This window comes from Myxocyprinus asiaticus, chromosome 5 (assembly GCF_019703515.2).
Source record: "Myxocyprinus asiaticus isolate MX2 ecotype Aquarium Trade chromosome 5, UBuf_Myxa_2, whole genome shotgun sequence".
NCBI classification, from domain to species: domain Eukaryota; kingdom Metazoa; phylum Chordata; class Actinopteri; order Cypriniformes; family Catostomidae; genus Myxocyprinus; species Myxocyprinus asiaticus.
Window position 1 is genome coordinate 18,940,430 of NC_059348.1, and position 21,430 is coordinate 18,961,859.

General features: G+C 36.8%; 1 protein-coding gene and 1 long non-coding RNA gene across 3 annotated transcripts in view; one reads left to right on the forward strand and one right to left on the reverse strand.

Annotated features, from left to right (window-relative positions):
* The window catches only part of LOC127441582 (matrix metalloproteinase-16-like), a 42,468-nt gene that overhangs the window by 16,993 nt on the left and 4,045 nt on the right, over positions 1-21,430 (reverse strand). For both annotated transcript variants that reach the window (XM_051699163.1, XM_051699162.1), the window contains exons 2-3: positions 4,349-4,497; positions 2,054-2,173 (exon numbers count right to left, since the gene is read on the reverse strand). In XM_051699163.1, the coding sequence (XP_051555123.1) occupies positions 2,054-2,173; positions 4,349-4,497 (269 nt within the window). The remainder of the gene's footprint in view (positions 1-2,053; positions 2,174-4,348; positions 4,498-21,430) is intronic.
* LOC127441583 (uncharacterized) lies at positions 838-19,351 on the forward strand. The gene is made up of 3 exons (XR_007897336.1): positions 838-893; positions 2,091-2,191; positions 18,455-19,351. It is a non-coding gene; the product is annotated as an uncharacterized LOC127441583 (long non-coding RNA).

The window sequence follows — 21,430 nt, forward strand, 5'->3', positions numbered from 1 at the left end:
TGCTATATACCAAGTCCTCTGAAGCCATACAATGGTTTTTTGTTAGTAAAAGACTGTTATTTAGGTTGTTACTTGCTGAAACCTTCCCATCCACTGTTGCTGTCATATCTCATTATTCAAACTTGGCTTATCGCAATCGGTCATGTGACACGAGGGAACCAAAGGCGTTCAGTATCACTGGTGTGTGACCTGGCATGACGTGTCTTAACGTGGCAAATTAGAATATACGCAAATGCGAAGGAGATTTGAGAAAGGCGATGGAGGCAAAGATTTTCAGCGAATAACACCTTTTAACAGTCGTGTCCTTGCACTTTCTTGCATGGCTACAGAAGACTTGAAATATAGTGCCCAAGTTAAATGGACTACTTTTATGGTGCTTTTTTGTCCCGTTTGGAGTTTGACAGCCCCTGGTTGCTGTACACATATTTTATGTAAAAGAGCAGCAGGAACATTCTGCTCAACATCTCCAAGGAAGAAAGAAAGTCATACAGGTTTGGAACGACATGAGGGTTAATAAATGATGACATACAGTAACTTTAATTTCTGAGTGAACTAGCCCATAAGAAAGACAGAGAAACTACACAGGTTAAAAAAAAAAAAACGAAATAAAACAAGGCCATTTTCATCTAAAAAAGCTGTGAAGTGAACTCTACTAACTGCCTTCAGACTGGCATCTCTGCTGAACTCTCCACATTGAAGTCTTTATCTTCCTCTAACAGACTGTGAGGACCAGAAAATCTCAGCTGACTTTTCTCTATAGAAGCCAGTCACTCACTGCCAAGCCTGTCTTCATTTACATTCCATTTGCATAGGCGGCCCATCAATTAAAAAAGTAGGATTTGAATAAATCATTTCCGTTATCGCTCGCTGTAACCAGGAAAGTCTAAATTGAGGTGAGAGAACACTTTATTTCCTCCGAGCCCTTTAGAAGGTAATCTCCTGGGAATTCAAATATGTTTCTTGAAGGTTAAAGAGTGAATGCTGGGGGTTATTATATGCTTGGCAGTGCCTTCACTGCAGTGCAGGATATAGGATGGCAGAGACAGGATGGTTTGAAAGATGCTTTTTAAATGTCTGCTTGTTTCAGCTGTTCTGGAGTCAGTCTCCTCATTTTAACAACTAAACATCAGACCTCAATAGCCTAAAAGAAGATATTAGATCTATTTACGTAAATGATCAGCGTTCAGTACCATATAAATAGGAAGTGACCTTATTGCACCGTGAGATTAGATTTGAGAACAGTTACATCAAAGCATTAGTTACCAATTGGTTTTGTGTACGTTTTCTTTCTTTTCTAAGTTACAGTCCACCATTTTTAAGAGTTGTTCTGGGGAAAACTATTTAGCAATGTATTCATTTATGTTTGTATGAATGTTCTTTAAGAGCTTGTGAGCATCAAATCTATCAGTCTATTTCAAATGACTGTATTTTAATGCTTTAAAAACACTTTACCATTTTCCTAATGTAATTCATATGTTAATATTGGAAAAAAAATAATTATTATTTTTACTCCGAGATAAAAAGTAAACAAAAATCTAAAAATCTATTCTAATATTTAAAAATATGCATTAATGAAAGATAAAAAAAAATGAAATAGAAAATTTCCATAACGTATTTAACGTTCAATATATGTACAGACTTTTATTCATTGTGACTTATATATAAAACCATTTATTTTATTAAATTGAATAAAATTGATATGAAAATTTTACTCTTTATTATAAAGTATAGAAAAAAATATTGATTCCTGAACGTTATTGATAACTGACATTAAATATTTAGAGTTAGCATTTCCTTTTATAGCTCTTTCTGTGAATGTCTGTAAAATTTTAATAGACCAAATTTACATTTAAGCACTTGGCAGAGGCTTTTTATCCAAAGTGACTTAAGAGTGCATTCCAGCATTTTATCAGTGCGAGCCTTCCCTGGGCATCGAACCCATGGCCTTGGAGTTGCTGGTCCCATGCTACACCAGTTGAGCTATAAAAGTCCTTGTATTGTGCTCTTGGTCTGTATCATTAACACTGACAGAGACATTATGTCTTTCTCCTACCTGTATGTGATGTGTGTGCGTTGCCACTTCTGTCCAGTTAGTGCATAGCGCTTCTGCCTGCGGGATCCAGACACACCTTTAAGATGGTCAGGTACCCCACATCTAGGCTTCTTCATCCAACTAGAGAAGAGAAGAACGGTAAGGTCATTTAGTCCTAAAATGTTATTTTAGGTTAGCCAGAGTTGCAGCTTTTTAAGCATAACTGGAATTAAAAATGAACGACAATCAGCACCAAATCACTGTAATCAAAATCACAATGTAATGGTGTCATTAAAAGAACTGCTCTTGGAAACTGCTTTTGGTTTATTACAGTGCTTGCATGGCAAAAGTGTATATTGATATTCCTCAAACATGCTGATTAGGGGTTTGTTTTAAATAAACACTAAGTATTAAACTTCTGCAATTAGCCTAATTCAGCCTGAACTGCTTAATGTATAGAGTGTGGACTCCTTTCAAACTTTATTTTTAAGATAGTAAAGAGCCTTTTGCTAACTTTATAATTAAGAAATTTAAGGTTTGAAAATCTCCATTTTACTTATATTGATATAATGTAATAGTGATGACATCATTACAATATTTTTATACTGAATTGTGATTGGTCTTGACTTTCTTGAATATATTTAAAAGTATAGTTCAACCAAAAAAGAAAATTCTCTCATCATTTACTCACCCTCATGCCATCCCAAATGTGTATGGCTGTCTTTCTTAGGCAGAACACCAATTAAGTTTTTTTTTTTTTTAAGTATAGTTCAGCTCTGTAGTTCCTTACAATGCAAGTAAATGGTAACCAAAATGTTGGAGCTCTAAAAAGCATTTAAAGGCAGCATAAAAGTAATCCATAAGACTCCAGAGGTTAAATCCATATCTTCAGAAGTGATATAATAGGTGTGGGTGAGAAAGCAGATCAATATTTAAGTCCTTTTTTACTATAAATCTCCACCTTTGACCAGCCCCAACCAGTAGGTGGCGATATGCAAGAAGAATACAAATCGCAAAAAACAAAAGTGCAGATTTATATTCAGCCAAATGTGGAAGTTAAAGTGCAGATTTATACTAAAAAAGGACTTATTTGGTCTGTTTCTCAACCAAACATATCACTTCAGAAGACGTGGATTTAACCACTGGAGTCGTATGGATTACTTTTATGCTGCTTTATATGCTTTTTTGAGCTTCTGGTCACCATTCACTTGCATCGTATGGACCTACAGAGCTGAGACATTATTCTAAAAATCCTTATTTGTGTCCTGCTGAAGAAAAAAATTCATACACATCTAGGATGGTACGAGGGTGAGTAATTTTTGGTTGAACTATCCCTTTAACCAAATTTTATACTCGCCTTAACACAATGACAAAGAGGCTATGAGGCAGCATTTCATTTACATAGAACCACAGCCAAAAACACACGCTCGCCTAAAACTTTAACATGATATTTCTTTGAGGAAATCCAAATCTAGTTTAATAAGAGCTATATTGTGTGTTTCAACATGCACTGCAAGTTACATTCTAGAATGAAGTTTCAGTGTTATGGCTTTCATTATTTAGCATTTATAAACCTACTAACCCAGGGTGTTTGGATGAAAATATAATAATATATTTATATTACTGATCATACAGTCTCCAGACACAAATAATAGATTATGAATGTAAAAAACCAGAACTCTTTTTTAACTTGTCCTTTCTGAACCATAACACAAAGATACAAGTGAATAAAACAACGGTAGAATAAGAACATTGACTGCAAGGTTGAACAGAAAGTTCTTGTTTTCTGTAACAGTGCAGTATGGCTCAAACAAACTTATCCAAGGAGTAGTAAAATATCCTTAAAATTATTTTAGAGTAAAATGTGACATGTGGTGTCCAAGCTAAACAAGAAATGTGCAGTCCAAAGAAACCATGATTAATTTGAGTAAACCATGCAACTCTTACAGTGTCCACATGACTTACTACTGATATACAGTAATTACCAATGAAAATCACAGATACTGAACTTTCATGATTAATGCAAAATACATTTTTTTAAATAAAGCAACTTTTTGCATGAATTTTTGCATGTCTCCAATTATCATTTTATGAAATGCTTCATTCATATTGTGAGAGAATGCAGAATGTGTCTTGGTCCCTCACTTCTGTTTCGCTGTGCCCCCTTTAAAAATAACAGCTTGATTGTTTGACAACATATCTGAGGTAGTGATCAAAGTCTTTTTGACTACCAAACTTACTGTTATAATAATGTAGCACCATCAGGTTATGGTGATGTATGTCTTTATGTAGTGTTCTGTGTTTTGGAGTACTCACTCTATAGTCTCCTTGTTTAGAGTCCCTGTGACATTGAGTCCATACTTGTGCTGCATGGTCGCAATAGCAGAGTGCATGGTATGGGCTGATCTCAGGACAGCCATGTTAGGTTGTGTATGGTGGAGGTAGCCATACCTCTGTAACCACGCCTGCAAAAGAGAACAACAGAACAAATATCAACTACCAAAATGTCCTTTTCTAAACGCCAAAAGTCATTTGAGTGTAGTCTGAATGGCAAAACAAGCAATAAGAAACTAAATGTGCCCTCAGAGTTAAAGGCTAGAAAGAAAGTGTTCAATTTATGACCAAGGTTTCAACTCTCTGTGAAATCTGCCCTTTAAATATTTACACACACACACATACATATATATACTGTTTATACAGCAACTTAAGTCAAATAGTAGCCAGATTTGATCAGCAATTTTAACATGTATTGCTCTGACCTTCTGTTCTCAGGAGATGTTACAGCAGCACAGCTAGCCTCAGGATATAGATAGAAAATACAGAGAAGCACAGCAAGAGAGTGCTAACACAACAGTGGGAGCAAAGGAGCATTTTATGAGCTCTCTTTGTTGAGGCAATACTTGTGTATGTAGGTGATTTCAAGAGTGGTAGTCTAAAGGGATGGTGTATGTCAAGACCATTTAGTTCCAAACAACTTTACACTGGAAAGAGCTTTTAAGATAATGTACTTGAGGTCAAATACGCTTTGGAACATACCATAAACAAAAGGCAAACTAAACGTTTTAGTGCTTTAACTCAACTTAAATTAATAAATCAACATACATGTGTATAAATATGAATACATATATGATATATTCAGGGTTCCCACTCTTTTTAAATTACGAATGTTCAAGATTTTCCATGATCTTTCCAGTTGTTTGTGATTACTGGATAAAGATTTTGTTTTGGATTAAAAATCATTTTGATTCCGACTGATTCGTTAATTAATCATTCGTCTGTGTCACGATCACACGGAAAGTCAGCATGTTGTTTCTGACAGTTCTCCTACCCTAGGATCGGCCACACTATGCTGACTCACAGACAAGCGGCATGTCCTATCAGACATTTTTGCATCGGCTCCAACATGTTTACCTTTCCCTGTGGTGTGACTGGAAGTGTGTTGCGTCAGCAATGTGGGAGACCAGGGTTCAGATACCACATTGAAACCAGGAAGTAATGGCGTTTGCATAATCAGTGAGAAGTACAAGTAAGTTTGGGGTTGGTTTATAAAATATACATTCCTCTTCACTGTACTACAGTCTGTACAGCTGAAAACATCTCGCTTCACAACTCACTTTTGGTGCCCCTCCATGGTAATTTCACCCAGTAAATGGAGCTCACACGTGCCAATATGCCCGACATTTACCACTTTGGCCACTGGGGGCAGTGTTTTGATTTTGGTAAACACAGACTGATTTTAGCTAAAGAAAAGTCAACCTAGTGCAGGGGTCGGCAAACTATGGCCAGCAACAGCGAAAGAGGAGTAGACTATTTTATTTATATAAATTCCACACCTGCATTTAAATCTACATCTTGATGTAATCCTTCCTCATGATCATGCAGTGTGTTTTCATGAGCTGAATGGGAGACTCAGAGGTGTAGTAGTGACTGAAGAGGTGGGCATACTGTGTTTTTATCAAGGACCCCCCCAGAATAGAAAATTCTATTTTTCAATAGCCTACGTAAATAAATAATATTAACAATTACTGGTTCGTCGGATTCATAGTCTCATTTGAACTTATGTCAGGGTAAGGTGTACAGTACACTACTAAAGCTTGATATTAAACATCTATTTAAATAAATAGGTTTGATTAACTGTTCTTTTAATTAATAATAAGGAAATAAGGAAAACACCACTATTAATCCTTGAGATTTCGAACCCAGCATACAGGTACACCCTCCTTAAACCATGGTCACACTCAAAATGACATTAAATGATTAAAAGAGAAAACATAAACCAACATCGTTCAAGTCTATTCAAAATATAAATTAAACCTTTAAAAGAAATAAAGTTTTAGGATTTTGCAGGTGCAATTAACTGAAAAGGGCTAAATAGTTGATTGGCTTGTGATGTGTGAATGGCTTGCACATGCAGCTCGAGTCTCGTCACACTTTAAAGGTGTTTAGTCTCCCATTCAGCTGATGAAAACACGCTGCGTGATCATGAGGAAGGATTATATCATGATGTAGGTTGGAATGCAGGTCAGGTGTGAAAAACTGCATATAAATAAAATAGCCTGCTTCTCTCTTGCTGTTGCTTGCATGCTAGTGATTACATGATTGCAATGACATAATATAATAAATATTTAAGATTCCACACTATTTCATTATCAGTAATCAAATAAGCAAATTTGTGACATTAACTGTGTTAACACATTTTGTACAAAAGGACAGGTTTTCTTTCATTAAAGCACTTAAGATGCTCTGTGACACAGCCATTGACCAGGAAAATAAAAAATGGCACTCCATGTCAAAAAGGTTGCTGACCCCTGACCTAATGTTTCAGATTTCACTGTTAGATCAGTCTGTTTGTGAACAAGTTTGACTCACTGAAAAGAAAAAACTCAAAAGATCAATTTGCTCACAAATCGGATATCATTGTGACTCTAAAGAGTAATATTCAGCAGACAGGGTTGGGAGGGTAACTATTGAAATGTATTCCACTACAGATTACAGAATACATGCTGTAAAATGTCACTTGTAATGTATTCCGTTAGATTACTCAAGGTCAGTAACATATTCCAAATACTTTGGATTACTTCTTCAGCACTGGTAGATTTTTTCACTTGTTTTGACTATAAAAACTCTGCCAGTACAGTAAGACAAAATACACATGTTAAAAATACATTTTCTGAAAAACCTAAATATCTTATGCAGTGTTGTTTCTAAAACAAGAAATTAAATTGATCTTGTTTTAAGGATTTTTATATATTTTTACAGGAAAACAATTCAAAAATTATTATCAAGAATACGATTTTTGCCCTAATATTAAAGGTCTTACTAGAAAAGAAGAAATTATGATCCAACATGAATTTATTTTTTTTATCCCCTTTTCTCCCAATATGGAATGGCCAATTTCCACTACTTAGTAGGTCCTCGTGGTGGCGCGGTTACTAACCTCAATCCAGGTGGCAGAGGACAAGTCTCAGTTACCTCTGCTTCTCAATCCATGCATCTTATCACGTGGCTCGTTGTGCATGACACCGCGGAGACTCACAGCATGTGGAGGCTCATGCTACTCTCCGCGATCCACGCACAACTTACCACGCACCCCATTGAGAGCGAGAACCACTAATCGCGACCACGAGGTGATTATCCCATGTGACTCTACCCTCCCTAGCAACTGGGCCAATTTAGTTGCTTAGGAGTCCTGGCTGAAGTCACTCAGCACGCTCTGGATTCGAGCTCGTGACTCCAGGGGTGGTAGTCAGCGTCAATGCTCGCTGAGCTACCCAGGCCCCCAACGTGAATTTTCTTGCTAAAAAAAAATATGATCGTGCCTGGAAACATGTGCATGTAAAATAGCTAGAAATAGCATTTTAGTTTAGCATAAAGCTGTCAATTTACACAAGGTTTATTTCTATTTCTTCTGCTCCAAACTTACTTCAAACTTACTTCTCTGTCTGCTCGTATGAATGTAACACATCATAAGAAAGTGTTTCACCACTGTTCAAATGCACTTTGGATCGCATCATTTATATGTATAAATGTTTTCCATCTGAAAGGACTAAATATTAAATGAAACAAATGACAATAAAATGCAAAGCAATCTCTTCAGTAATCAAAATACTTTTTGAATGTAACTGTATTCTAATTACCAATGATTTAAATTGTAACTGTAGTGGAATACAGTTATTTATATGTTGTATTTTAAATACATAGTCCCGTTACATGTATTCCGTTACTCCCCAACACTGTCAGCAGATTCATATTTTGGAGGAGAGTTTAGGTAGAAAAATACATATTCCTTAAGGAAATTTATATGACTTTTCTGGAAAACAATTCTAAAATTCCCTGATATTTCCAGGTTCTTCATGACCGTGGCATGGGAACCCTGTATATCAATACATAAATTATACTGTATGTAAATTTTTAAAATCTCATATGAAAACATTTAATACATTCCTAGTGTAAAAGGGCTGTGAGTTATATTGTATGTCCATGTTTTTCTTGTAAGAACGCAACAACAGTCGAGTGCCAAATTGATTCTCCAGCACTAATCAGATCCTGCATCTCTAACAAACACAAGGGCTGATTACTAATTTATATTGAGAAAACACAGATGTGCTATAGAGCCGCAGGGGTTTGGTATGGCAGGGTGTAACCATGGTGATAAGTCATAGATAGAAGCAACTTTGTCATCCTCCGGGTGTCGTAATCACTACCTTGTGAAGCTATAAATGCAGAGCTGAGCCAAATTGATGCACACTGAAGATGTGAATGAAAGAACAAATCCTGCCACATAAATATACTCAACGTGTGTTAAATAAAACCAGGATTGCTTTGATGGTAAACACACAGATGCTCTCACACACACGTTTATGTGTAAATACAGCCATGTAATGAAAACCAGGCTTAACTAGGTGAAAAATTATGCATCTAGCAAACATGATTGTTCTCTGTGGTCCAAAAGTGTTCCAATATTTCAAACCAATGGAATTTCATCCAAATGAGACAACTGATCTTTCCAAGATATGTCTATAATATGTAATATAATTTAGTTTGAAAGCCAATGATTTCAATTGTTAATATTTTCCCCCCAAGTTTATTTATGTATCATACAAGAAAGCTCTAACCTTTACCCATAAAGATATACACAGCAAAAAAGAACAAAAAGAGAGAGAAAAAAAACAACAGAAGAGAGAAGGCAGTTTTGAAAGATTTACCTTCTAAAGGGCAAACAGAAAATAAATGCTCATACCTTTAAGAAAAAAATAAATAAGTTGGGTTAATTGCATGTATTCATTTTATATAAAACCCTTTGAAATATGAAAATATTGATTGGGAACAATTCTGAGCTGGCAAAAGTAGATTTTTATATTATATTATAATAACTAAAAAAATATGAATGCAAGCATGGATACCACAGAAACTGTTGATATAGAGATGCCATTAGCGATTAGCCACCATAGCTTGTCATGGCACTCTTTTAGGAATATCTCAGCAGCTACACATCATTTTACATTGAGTGTGGGCTTGTCTGATTCAGACACGTCTGCTGTAAGTTGTGCTATGTCATTGTCTATATCGTGTTCATTTTTCATGAAGTAATAAACCAAAATGTGATGACATTTTTATCTGTTTTATCTGTTTATTATACATGTGAATTTCACACACTAATACAAAAGTCTTGCTAGCAAGTCAGTCCACTGTCGGCCATCTTTGGAACGCTCTCGGGAGGTTATTTCCAGTCATGCCAGTGCAGTGCCTATCTACTTGAATGGAGAAAGACCAAAATCTCAAATACGGTTGGTCAAGATAACGATCAAAGAACATATTTCAAATCAGCAATATATTCTGACAATACTGGTATCATAAATTGTGATTCTTTACCTCATATTACGCTAAAAAACTTGATTTATGCGTGTTCTAGAGTTGATTGACAGGTGATGTCTGTATCTAAAAGGTGATTGGCTCTTGTAACTGTAAGGCAGGACTTACTTTCTTTATCCTTTGACCTTTTTAATAGAAGTGGCGCATCTCGCTAAATAATCTCTGCTAACACTCACTGCAGTCTGATCTTGGAGTTAAACAAATTTGCTCCTTGTATTCTATAATCAAGACCTTTCCAAAGATATATAACACATGGCTATGTGATCTTTTTGATCTTTTTACCAGTTCTAAATATGATTGTTGTGATCACAAAATTAGCAAATTCTGAAAATGGAGCAGTTCTAATTTATCAGCAATTTGAAATTGGTCAGATCAGCTATATTCATTGTAAAGATAAGAGTCTAAGCTTTAAAAAGACACCTATTTCGTGCAGATCAAGCAAGTGATTGTTGAATAAATTGGGATGTGCAGAATGACTAATTTCACTGTTGTTTAAACTGAAATTTTGGAGTCAACTAGTCTAAAAAGTAAGAAACCCTCAGAAAACAGTCAAAAAACATTGTGTGTTTATGTGACCCATTTAAAATACTTCAAACAGCCAAATCCGACGCTAAATTCCACTAAAAAAGGGGGTGTTTATCTGTGACGTACTTGCCTTGCATTATCACCATTGTAGGCTACATTAAATATAGAACATGAAATGCATTTAATGAATCAACATTAGCCAGTACAGGCATATTTTTTGAAAATAATTTAATGAATAGTGCAGGACCAATAGCAACCCTAATGGCCTGTTTGAAACGGAAATCACCAAGTAAAAGTTACTTAACATATTAAAACAGTCAGGACATTGTTGAAAATAATTTAGGTAAGCTAAATATACGAGAGAAAAAAATGCACTGAAAAGTTGCACGTATTTCATGACGTGAATTAGCCTATGATCTAACATGACAGCTGTTTGGTTAAAAATGTTAACCAATTACAGTTATGGTGTAAAAAAAATAGTTATAGGATAGAAAAAAAAAATAGGCCTTTGAGAAATGTACAATAAACCTAATGTATTATTCTAAACATGGCATGCACACAGAATAAAAGATAATTTAAAAGTAACATTTTTCAATGTTAAAAATATTCCTATCCCAGCTTAGTTTGCAGAGACAACTAGCAAAACCCATTTGTAGGTAGATTTACCCGAAAAGTGTAAACACTGGGGCTTTGAAATATTTCTGTTTGTTTGAGCACCCTGACCAGCCTGACAAAGTAACCAATGACCATGAGTTTGGGGCAGGCTATGTATTTTCTTGACCAATGAAAGAAGTGAGAAGTGTGTATGAAACCTGCTTGAAAACAATCGTTTTTTTTTTTTTTGCCATTCCATCTGGTGATGCAAATGCCGTAGAAATTACACACTTCACCTTTTAGATTGGCATTCATATCACGCTGTATTTCTCTGGTTGTCATCTTACATTATACATTCTTTCTGGGTGACAGATAAAAGCTTATCCACCATTGTGGTTCATTCTCCAATTGTAAATAAATATATCTAGCCTGCATTTGTACATAATATAGCAGTTTTCGTACTTTCAAAATCAACCTCACCTAATGGGCTAAATTTGGCTAAATCACCCAACAGTGCTACTCGAGGGTCCATTAATACCTTTCTCCTTTAAACTGTCCAAATTTCATCCAAATGAGCCCGACTGATATCTCCAAGGTATGTCAATGGTTATTAATACAGCTTTCTAAATAAATACAGTTTGAAAGCCAAGGATTTGAATTATTTATGTTTGTCAGAATTTGACAGAAGTGAATAATACCAGCTGAGAGACAAGAGGCAAAACACTGGGAATGAACTGATAACACACAGCTCTATAATAAATGTCCAAGCAGAACTTTAAAACAAGGGGTTTCATCAGGATCTGCACAAAACAGGCTTTTTGTTTTCAGATTTCTTGATGTTCAAAATGCTTAGTCATTAGGTGGTGGTGTGCATCCTGTCACAATCTCGCTCTGCCATATGACAATATGAATATTATTATACAGAAACTGCTACCACATTTATAGCAGAAGGCAGCGACAGACAGAAAAAGGGCATGATGAGATGATGATGAAAAACATCCTTCAGGATGATGGAGGCACAACACTGTATCTTCTGGAGACCCATGAGTGCACCCACTGAAAAATCCATCATAAATACATGATGTCTTGAAATAGAGTCTTACATCGGACAAGAGGCTGCAGTTTCAAAGAGAGATGAGACTGGGTACTTAGAGAGACATATTCTAAAAGTAAATGGACGTATTTAAAGGGGGTATTTACACTTTGTCTCTTCCTGCGTTTTTACTGATCTAGCTAGCTGATCATGAAAAGACCAAGTGTAAATGCTTTGTACAGTACAGTATACTGTGCACAGTATGTGAATTTTCTACATGTGAAAATACAGAGCAGGGCATGTCCCAAACAAATCAAGATTAGCAATAACTTGTTACTATAAGGGTGTTAGATTAGATTAAAGGAATAGTTCACCCCAAGACGAAAATTCTCTCATCATTTACTCACCCTCATGCCATCCCAGATGTGTAGGACTTTCTTTCATCTGCAGAACACAAACGAAGATTTTTAGAAGAATATCTCTGCTCTGTAGGTCCAAACAATGCAAGTGAATGGAGATCAGACCTTTGTAGCTGCAAAAATCACATCAAGGAAACATAGAAATAATCTATAAAGACTCCAGTGGTTAAAGCCATATCTTAAAAAGCGATATAATTGGTGTGGATCAGAAATAAATCAAAATGTATGTCCTTTTTTACTCCAAATTTTCACTTTCACTTTTACATCTGAAAGTCACATGTGGTGCCTGTTTAGTTTCACTTTCACATCTGAAAGTGAAAGTTAAAGTGGAGATCAAGGGTAAAATAGGACTTAAATATTGTTCTGTTTCTCACCCACACCTATTATATTGCTTCGGAAGATATATGTTTAAACACTGGAGTAATTTGGATTACTTTTATGTTTCCTTTATGTAATTTTTGGAGCTACAAAGGTCTGATCACCATTCACTTGCATTGTATGGACCTACAGAGCTGAGATATTTTTCTAAAAATTTTCATTTGTGTTCTGCTGAAGAAAGAAAGTCATACACATCTGGTATGGCATGAGGGTGAGTAAATGATGAGAGAATTTTCCTTTTTGGGTGAACTGTCGTTTTAAGCAGAGTTTAGTTTTTTGGCAATTGCAGAGCAACTAGCCGAATTATAGAATTCAACTTCTGTGCAGTCACAAGTGTGTGTATACTATTTTTCAACAGTTTTGAATGTAGCTCATCCAACCAGAATATAGAGTCTGAACTATTTGTTTTATAATATTAGTTTTACTGTTTTGAGTCTTACAAGTGTTACATAATGTGAAGCTGTTTTCGCACTGATGCCATACTTCATTTATTATGACTAAAAATAAAAATTCTGGTTCTTGGTCAATCAAGTTTCAAATAAAAAGAGAAAATGTGGACAGATAGTTCTGTTCATTTGAAAAAAGTATTTCATTTTTGTCATTATGTCATTGCCGCATGGTTGTTTAAAATATAAACCTTTTAATAGATGTTTTTGTTGCAATTCTAGCTATATCATCATGACATAAACCGTTACGTGATATAAAATTCCAGATATTATGATACAAGTTCTTGTTCATAACGCCCACCCCTATGATATGCGATGCTCAAGGTACTGTACAACTTCAGATTCTTGCTTTAGGGAACATCTCTCTTCTCTTTCTGCTAAAGCATCTCTCTTGGTCATTCACACTTTCTCTCCCTCTTTCTCTCTCTCATTTGCATCTTGCAGCAAAAGCCAATCAATGAAGTCAATTACAGGAGTCATTTTGTTGAAATGCAATTGTATCCAAAAAATGTGCTGCTGTTTCCAGGCAAACAATTCTTTGTGTAAATAAGCTGCCATATTGTGCTCTGAGAGCAACCCATCCATTCTGAGAGGAGTAAAGAGATCATGATGTTGGCTAAGGGTCAGTGCCAAAACTAACCAATCACAAAGCCTCAGAGTAGTTCTACTGGTACTACCCACTAACCAGCTGCCAGCACACCAACCCAGCCAGCTATAAGTCCAGAAACATACCAGCTAATCCCTCCAAACTGCAAACATTTTCTCAGTCAGTATATTTGTCTTGTTTTCCAGTAAAAATATCTAAACATCCTTAAAATAAGATACATTTACTTGAGAAGCAAAACTTCAGAAGATTTTTTTGAAGACTTATTTTTCAGAGAATATATAATTACATTATTTTTTTCTTACCCACTTGGCATTAAGCATAAGTCTAACAAAATTTAGCGAAGTTTATGGTTAAAACAAGAATAAACTGCCAAAAGGGTAATGAGTTTAACACTTATTTCCCTGCAAACTAATCCTAAATGTGCATCTCATTGTTTTAAGGATGTTTAGTTTTTTAACTGGAAAACAAGACAAAAATACAGATACAAAAATGCTGAAGGAAATTATTTTTTTCAGTGTACTTCTCTCTCAAGTATAGGCTACTCCTTTTTTCTGTCTGTCACTCAATGCTGAGCAAAACAACCCTCATTATCCACTTTTTATTCCTTTAATCAGCTGTGAGCATATGTGTGTGTGTGTGGTTTGCACTGCGAGCTTTGCATAAACAGGTTTCAGGCCAATAAGAAAATTGATTTATTTGCCATCTTTACTTACAACAAACAACTAGATTTTTGGTGCTTTCTTGTGTAAAACTTGCCCCTGTGATGCTAGGGTGTGGTTGTAGGTGGTTGCAGAGTGCTGCAATGTAATTGCTAAGCGGTTTTGGGTGTTTTTAGCACTAGTGTTGCTAGGGTGTTCTGGGTGATTGTAGCTTATGGAGCCCACCCCCAAGTTTCTATGAAATTCTGTTCCATAGATATGGCTCAGGTCCTTCTTCAGTGTAAGTGTGGAATTTTTGCCCATTTTATCATCCTGCATGAAAAAAATCCAGCCTGATCTCATGAAAATTATGTGACCGTGGCAACATTTTTCCAAAATGACATTACGTGTCGTCTAAAGGCCTATTCACACCAAGCCTGAATTTTCGATGCAAACGACTGTTGCGAATGAGTCTTTGAATAGGAACAACGGATTCCTATATGGCACTATTCTCACCAAAAGTTTTTTATTTTTTATTTTATTTATTTTTTATGGAAAGTAGTCCTATTTTTTTTTTTTCCTTTGGACTGTGAAGAAAACTGACTGACCAATGAGAAAAGTGCTTTTATTCACGTGTCCTGAGCCACTGCAGCTACAAAATCCAGTGTGTTGGTGGCACCAACGCACCAAAAAATACTTAGCAAACCGATATTAAACAAGGGGCATCACTAGGCTTCAGTGTCATCTGGTGCTTAGCCCACAGGCCATATTATAAAATAAAACTAAGAAGAGTCCTTCCTTCCATGACTTAAAAAATGACCACCCTGTCTGTCAAATAATAATTATATTAAGCGCAACACTGACACCGGTTCAGAACTTTATATGAGCAAACGTCAGGCGCACAATAAACAAATCAAACATGTTTTAATTTAAATTGCGGAGGATCAAAGCAAGAATTACAACTTGTCAGCTCATTGTTCATTGTGCAGAAACTAACAATAAAATCAAAGTAATTTAACTATTTAAATTTGCAATTGTGATTTATCATAATATTTTGAGAATAAAGCAAAACTTACGAGAAGAAAGTCGAAGCATTATGAGATTAAAGTTGTAATATTTTGAGAATAAATCAAAAGGTTAGTAACATCAAAGTGATGTGGTGGACAACAGCAAAGTGGAGCATCTGGGTCTTTACATACAACACCACTAACCAGGGAGATAACTTGGCTATACAACCAAGCTGAATTTGTGGGAAGTTTTTGTGAGCTCTCTGTTCATGAATGAGGTGTGCATTAGTACAGGAGTTTTCAACATGTGGGCGCCTGTCAAGGGAGGCACGAGATACAGGCTCGCACTCAAGTGAATCGAAAAATAATTGGAACTGCTGTGAATTATATAAGTCCATATCAAGATATCGGGACTGCTCGAATCTGTCTGGTTCTTTCTCCTGAATAAATTACATTTCCTACATAACCACTACAGTGTCCGGATACTAATAACTCTGTGCTGATGTGCCAAAAGACCAAGGATTTCTTTATTGCTAAATCCTATCCTACAGTATGATTTAACTACATCCTCCACATCCATCTCTTGCATTGACGAAGCTACTGGCTCGGCGTCCATTCTATCATTGTGATGATGATGCTATGTTTAGCCTAATATTGAGATTTTATTTATCTAATATTTTGACTTTATTCTCACAATGCTATGACTTTATTCTAATAATTTTTACTTTATTCTCAAAACAATATGAATATAATCTCAAAAGGCTATGACTTTATTCTAATAATTTTGACTTTATTCTCATACAAAATCTAATATCATAATGCTACGACTTTATTCTCAAACTATTACGACTTTAATCTCTTAATGTTACAACATTATTAATTTTTACTTTACGTGCTTCTATGACACATTTGTCTCACGTGTGGACTCGTATGTTCTTCTGGATTTGTACATCCGGTCCTGTCCATCGCAAGTTCAGCACTATACCATTTGAGCTACCATGCAATATGATTGCTCAAACAAGCTAATAAATGTAGTTGGTTGTGTAATGTAACGTTAAAATGTATCCCCTTGCTAGTCATGTGCTATGGTAATAGTGTTTTGACATTTTAAGTTAGCATTATGTGAAGAACAGGGTCAAATGTGTTTATGAACTGAGAATGAAACTGTGTTTTACTCTTGATTTGTGTGGAAAGGAATAAAAGTAATTGTTGTTGATCTCAGAACCTCTTCTTAATATGATTAACTCCTTGCTCTCCTTAGGGCATGTCTCAAGAAACTTTAAGCTGGCAGTTATCAAACTGCTTATTAAGAAGCCACGGCTTGATGTGGTGGTGGTGTAGTGGACTAAAGTGCTGAACTGGTAAGCAGAAGGTTGTTGGTTCAATCCCCACAGCCACCACCATTGTGTCCTTGAGCAAGACACTTAACTCCAGGTTGCTCCAGGGGGATTGTCCCTGTAATAAGGGCACTGTAAGTTGCTTTGGATAAAAGTGTCTGCCAAATGCATAAATGTAAAACTATGTTCATTTCTACAGAGAAATGGTACAGTACATATGAAGAATTTCAGTCAGGATTTAGACCACAGTACAAAGACTGCACTTATCAGAGTTACAACTGAATTGCTCTTATCATCTGATCACAGCTGCATTTGTCTTCTAGTGCTTTTAGATCTTAGTGCTGCCTTCGACAAAATAGATCACAACATTCTCATGGACAGGCTTGAGAATTATGTTGGCATTTGTGGAAAGGCATTAGCTTGGTTTAGGTCCTATTTATTAGACCGCTACCACTTTGTCTGTGTAAACGTGGAATTTTCAGATCAAACTAAAGTATGGAGTGCCACAGGGATCAGATTTAGGGCCTCTGCTTTTCTACTTATATATGCTTGCCCTAGGAAACATTATCAGGAATCATGAAATAAGTTTTCACTGTTATGCCAACGATACCCAACTTTATATTTCTTCGAAACTCAACGAAATTTCACAAATCTCCAAATTAGCAAAGTGTATAATTGAAATCAAAGATTGGATGGCCAGAAATGTCCTTCTACTCAATTCCGACAAAACAGAGGTACTAGTTATTGGACCAAAAACCTCAAAAAATAAGCCGCTATAATTTGACTCTTGATGGATGTACTGTAACATTGTCTTCTACAGCAAAGAATTTAGGTGTTATATTTTAAACAAATCTGTCCTTTGAAAATCAAATTTCCAATGTTTGTAGAACATCATTCTTTCATCTCAGAAATATTGCTAAGTTACGACACATGCTCTCTGTTGCTGATGTACTAATTCATGCATTCATGACCTCAAGACTAGATTACTGTAACGCATTACTGGGAGGATGTCCTGCAAGTTCAATAAATAAACTTCAATTGGTTCAAAATGCAGCAGCTAGAGTGCTGACTAGAACCAAGAAAAATGATCACATTAGCCCCATTTTATCATCGCTACATTGGCTACCTGTTAAATTTCATATTGATTTTAAAATTATGATAACTACGTACAAAGCTTTGAATGGTCTAGCTCGACAGTACTTAAGTGACCTTCTATTACACTACATTCCATCACGTTCATTACAATCGCAAAATTGTGGCCTGTTAATAGTACCTAGAATTTCAAAATCCAGAAAAGGAGGTAGATTAATTTTCCTGTTTGGCTCCTAAACTATGGAATAGTCTCCCTAGCACTGTTTGGGAGTCAGACACACTCTCTCAGTTTAAGTCTAGATTAAAGACGCATCTATTCAGCCAGGCATACACCTAATTTATCCATCAACTCATAGTTATGCTGCATTAGTTAGGTCTGTCGGAACGGAAACACTATTTTATAACTAAACTAGCAATAAATTGAATTCCATCTACGCTAATATTACTATATTTGTTTCTCTGTCTCAACTTCAGGATTCATATCACAGAGCCTGCCAGATCAAGCTCCATTCCTGCTTGGTGTCCGACAGTGATGACGACTAACTGCAGCCTGTGCCAGCCAGATACACTACAGTCTACGACGATGGACTTCACAGAGGATGATCTAATGCCAACTCCAACCGTAAGACATGGGATACTGCCTGAACCTTGGATTTAGGATGGACCTCACCAAAATGACCTGCCAGTTGAACTGCGATGCACCTCACTGATCTCTGCCTGCATCACCTTGGTCAAATGATGGATTACACTCTTAGAATTTAATACATAGACAATCAATTTTCAGACATTTTCATAATCAATCGTCATGGAAATGAATGATCAATTAATTGATTAATCATTAATGTTAATATCGTAAAACGTACGTGGAGGACTACAAATAATATGTGTATATAGCCTACTGTTTAAATATAATTTAGATTAATACACTTAAGAAATGCAAGCACTGGCATTTTCCTCTTAAAATATTCTTCGTTCAGTGTATTTTAATACATTTAGGCTATGATTAGTATGAATTTGTGAATGATTTAATTACTGTTAATGAATTACTGTTAAAATAACTTCTATCTTAAGATAATTAAGATATATAACTTTTATACCTACTTGAGTTCATTAAAACTTCACTTTGTGGTTCCTGGTATATTCTGGACCTTTGGACTTATTTCTTTATTAGAAATGAAGTCAAATCATAACACGCTGCATTAACACAGTACATAACATAGGCTACAGCTTCTCTGGCGACTGTGAGATATCATCTGAATGGGTCTTCGTGCTTTCCCGGCGATCGCTGAAATAATTGTAGGTTGGAATGAAACAAGGAGATCATCAGTGCTTGTTGTCATGTTGTACTTTAATACTAGCCAGAGGGGAACTGGCCCCAACAGTGAGCCTGGTTTCTCTCAAGGTTATTTTTCTCCATTAACCAACTGTGGTGATGTGGCCAAGCGACCTCTGTGGAGAGCGAGGCTGGGGGAGGAAGAAAAGGGCAGTCCAAACCGCTGGTGGGGAGGGATAGCAAAACCAAAATTCAATACGCTCTTGACTTGAGAGCAAAACTCCACACACTGGGGTAATTAACACAGGAGAATTTGCTCCAGGCTCAAGAACGTCAAAGCCGACTGTATAATAGGGGTACTCGACAACGGAATTTACACCGGGAGATAAAGTCCTTGTATTGCTCCCCACATCGGGCTCTAAATAAGGCAAGGACCCTTTGAGGTCACATGGCGAGTTGGGGAAATCGATTATGAGGTGAAACGAATGGATAGAGGCAGAGCACATCAGATTTACCACCTCAACCTCCTAAAACTGTGGAGAGAGGTGGTCCCCATGACTTTGGCGATGGCAGTTCCGGAGAGGGAGGAGCTCGGACCGGAGGTGAACTTAGAAGTCACCGATCGAGTCACCGCGGTCACTTGTGGAGACCATCTCTCACTATCCCAAATCAAGGAGGTTGCAAGGTTGCAAGGAGAATTCTCCGACGTGTTCTCGCCTCTTCCCGGTTGTACGAATTTATTGAGCACCATGTCGAGACGAGCCCAGGGGTAGTGGTATGTAGTCATCCCTAAAGATTACCCAAGCACAAAAAAAAAGTGGTTCGGGAAGAATTAAAGGCCATGCTGGATATGGGGGTAATGGAAGAATCCCACAGTGACTGGGCCAGCCCGGTAGTTTTGGTCCTGAAGAGCGACAGTGCGAAGGGATATAGGCAGATCCCCTTAACTCCCATGTCCCGTGAAAAGATGGCATTTTCCACACAGTTTGGAATACACCAATTCGTGATGCTTCAGTTCAGTTTTTTCTGGGCCCCGGCTACGTTTCAGTGGCTCATGGACCGAATCCTCAGACCGCACGCTGCTTACACCGCTGCCTATCTCAACAACATCATTATTTACAGTAATGACTGGCAGCGGCACCTGCAGTTTCTGAGGGCAGTCCTGAGGTTGTTGAGAGAGGTGGGGAAAACCCAAAGAAGTGCGCAATTTGACAGGTGGAAGTACAGTATCTGGGCTTCCACTTGGGTCACAGGTAGGTGCGGCCCCAAATTGATAAAACCGCAGTGATTGCAGCCTGCCCTAGACCTAAGACCAAAAAGGAGGTGAGACAGTTCCTGGGGTTGGCTGGCTGGCTATTATCGTATGTTTGTGTCTAATTATTCAACCATCACCAGCCCGCTGACTGATCTTACTAAAAAGGGGGCACCAGATCTGGTCCAGTGTACAGAGCCGTTTCAGCAGGCGTTCACGCAGGTGAAAGCTGCACTGGTTGGGAGGTTGGGAGAGGAAGAAAGGTAAGAATTGACACCTGTGGGAAATCACCTCTAACAGCTGTTTTGTGTTGCAGTGAGAGCTGGAGGGTGATAAAAGGGCAGTCCAAACAGCTGAAGGGGAGAGAGAGAGTGACACACGAACCTGTGTATTTATACTGAAAAGTATCGAAAATAAAGGACTTACGTTGTATTGTGTATCTGGCTCCCGCTTCTTCCTTCCTAAAAGAGCTAGAGACTTATCACACCAAAATCTTATGGAGTTTTGTGTTCCTTGCCACAGTTGCCTTCGGCTTGCTCACTGGGGTTCGAAATACAATTATTATTTAATTATTTATATACACAATTTACAGTCTAAGTCTTTATAGATATTACAGTTTCATTTTCTGTTAAAGCATGATTTTCTGTACAGCTGCTTTGAAACGATGTGTGTTGTGAAAAGCACTATACAAATAAAAGTGACTTGACTTAACTTCTATCACTGTGTGTGCAGAAAACATTAATGTTCATTTATAAAGAAACGCTCCAACATTGTTTACATTGAGCCCACTTCATCTCTGATCTGTGAATCTGTGGGTTTCTTCTTCTGTAAAGCAGATAATGACATGCAGCCCGCAAGCGCCGTCTAGTGGCAAGTGACTGTATAGACAGCCTTTTCAATGTCTGCTGTCATGATTATTGAATGC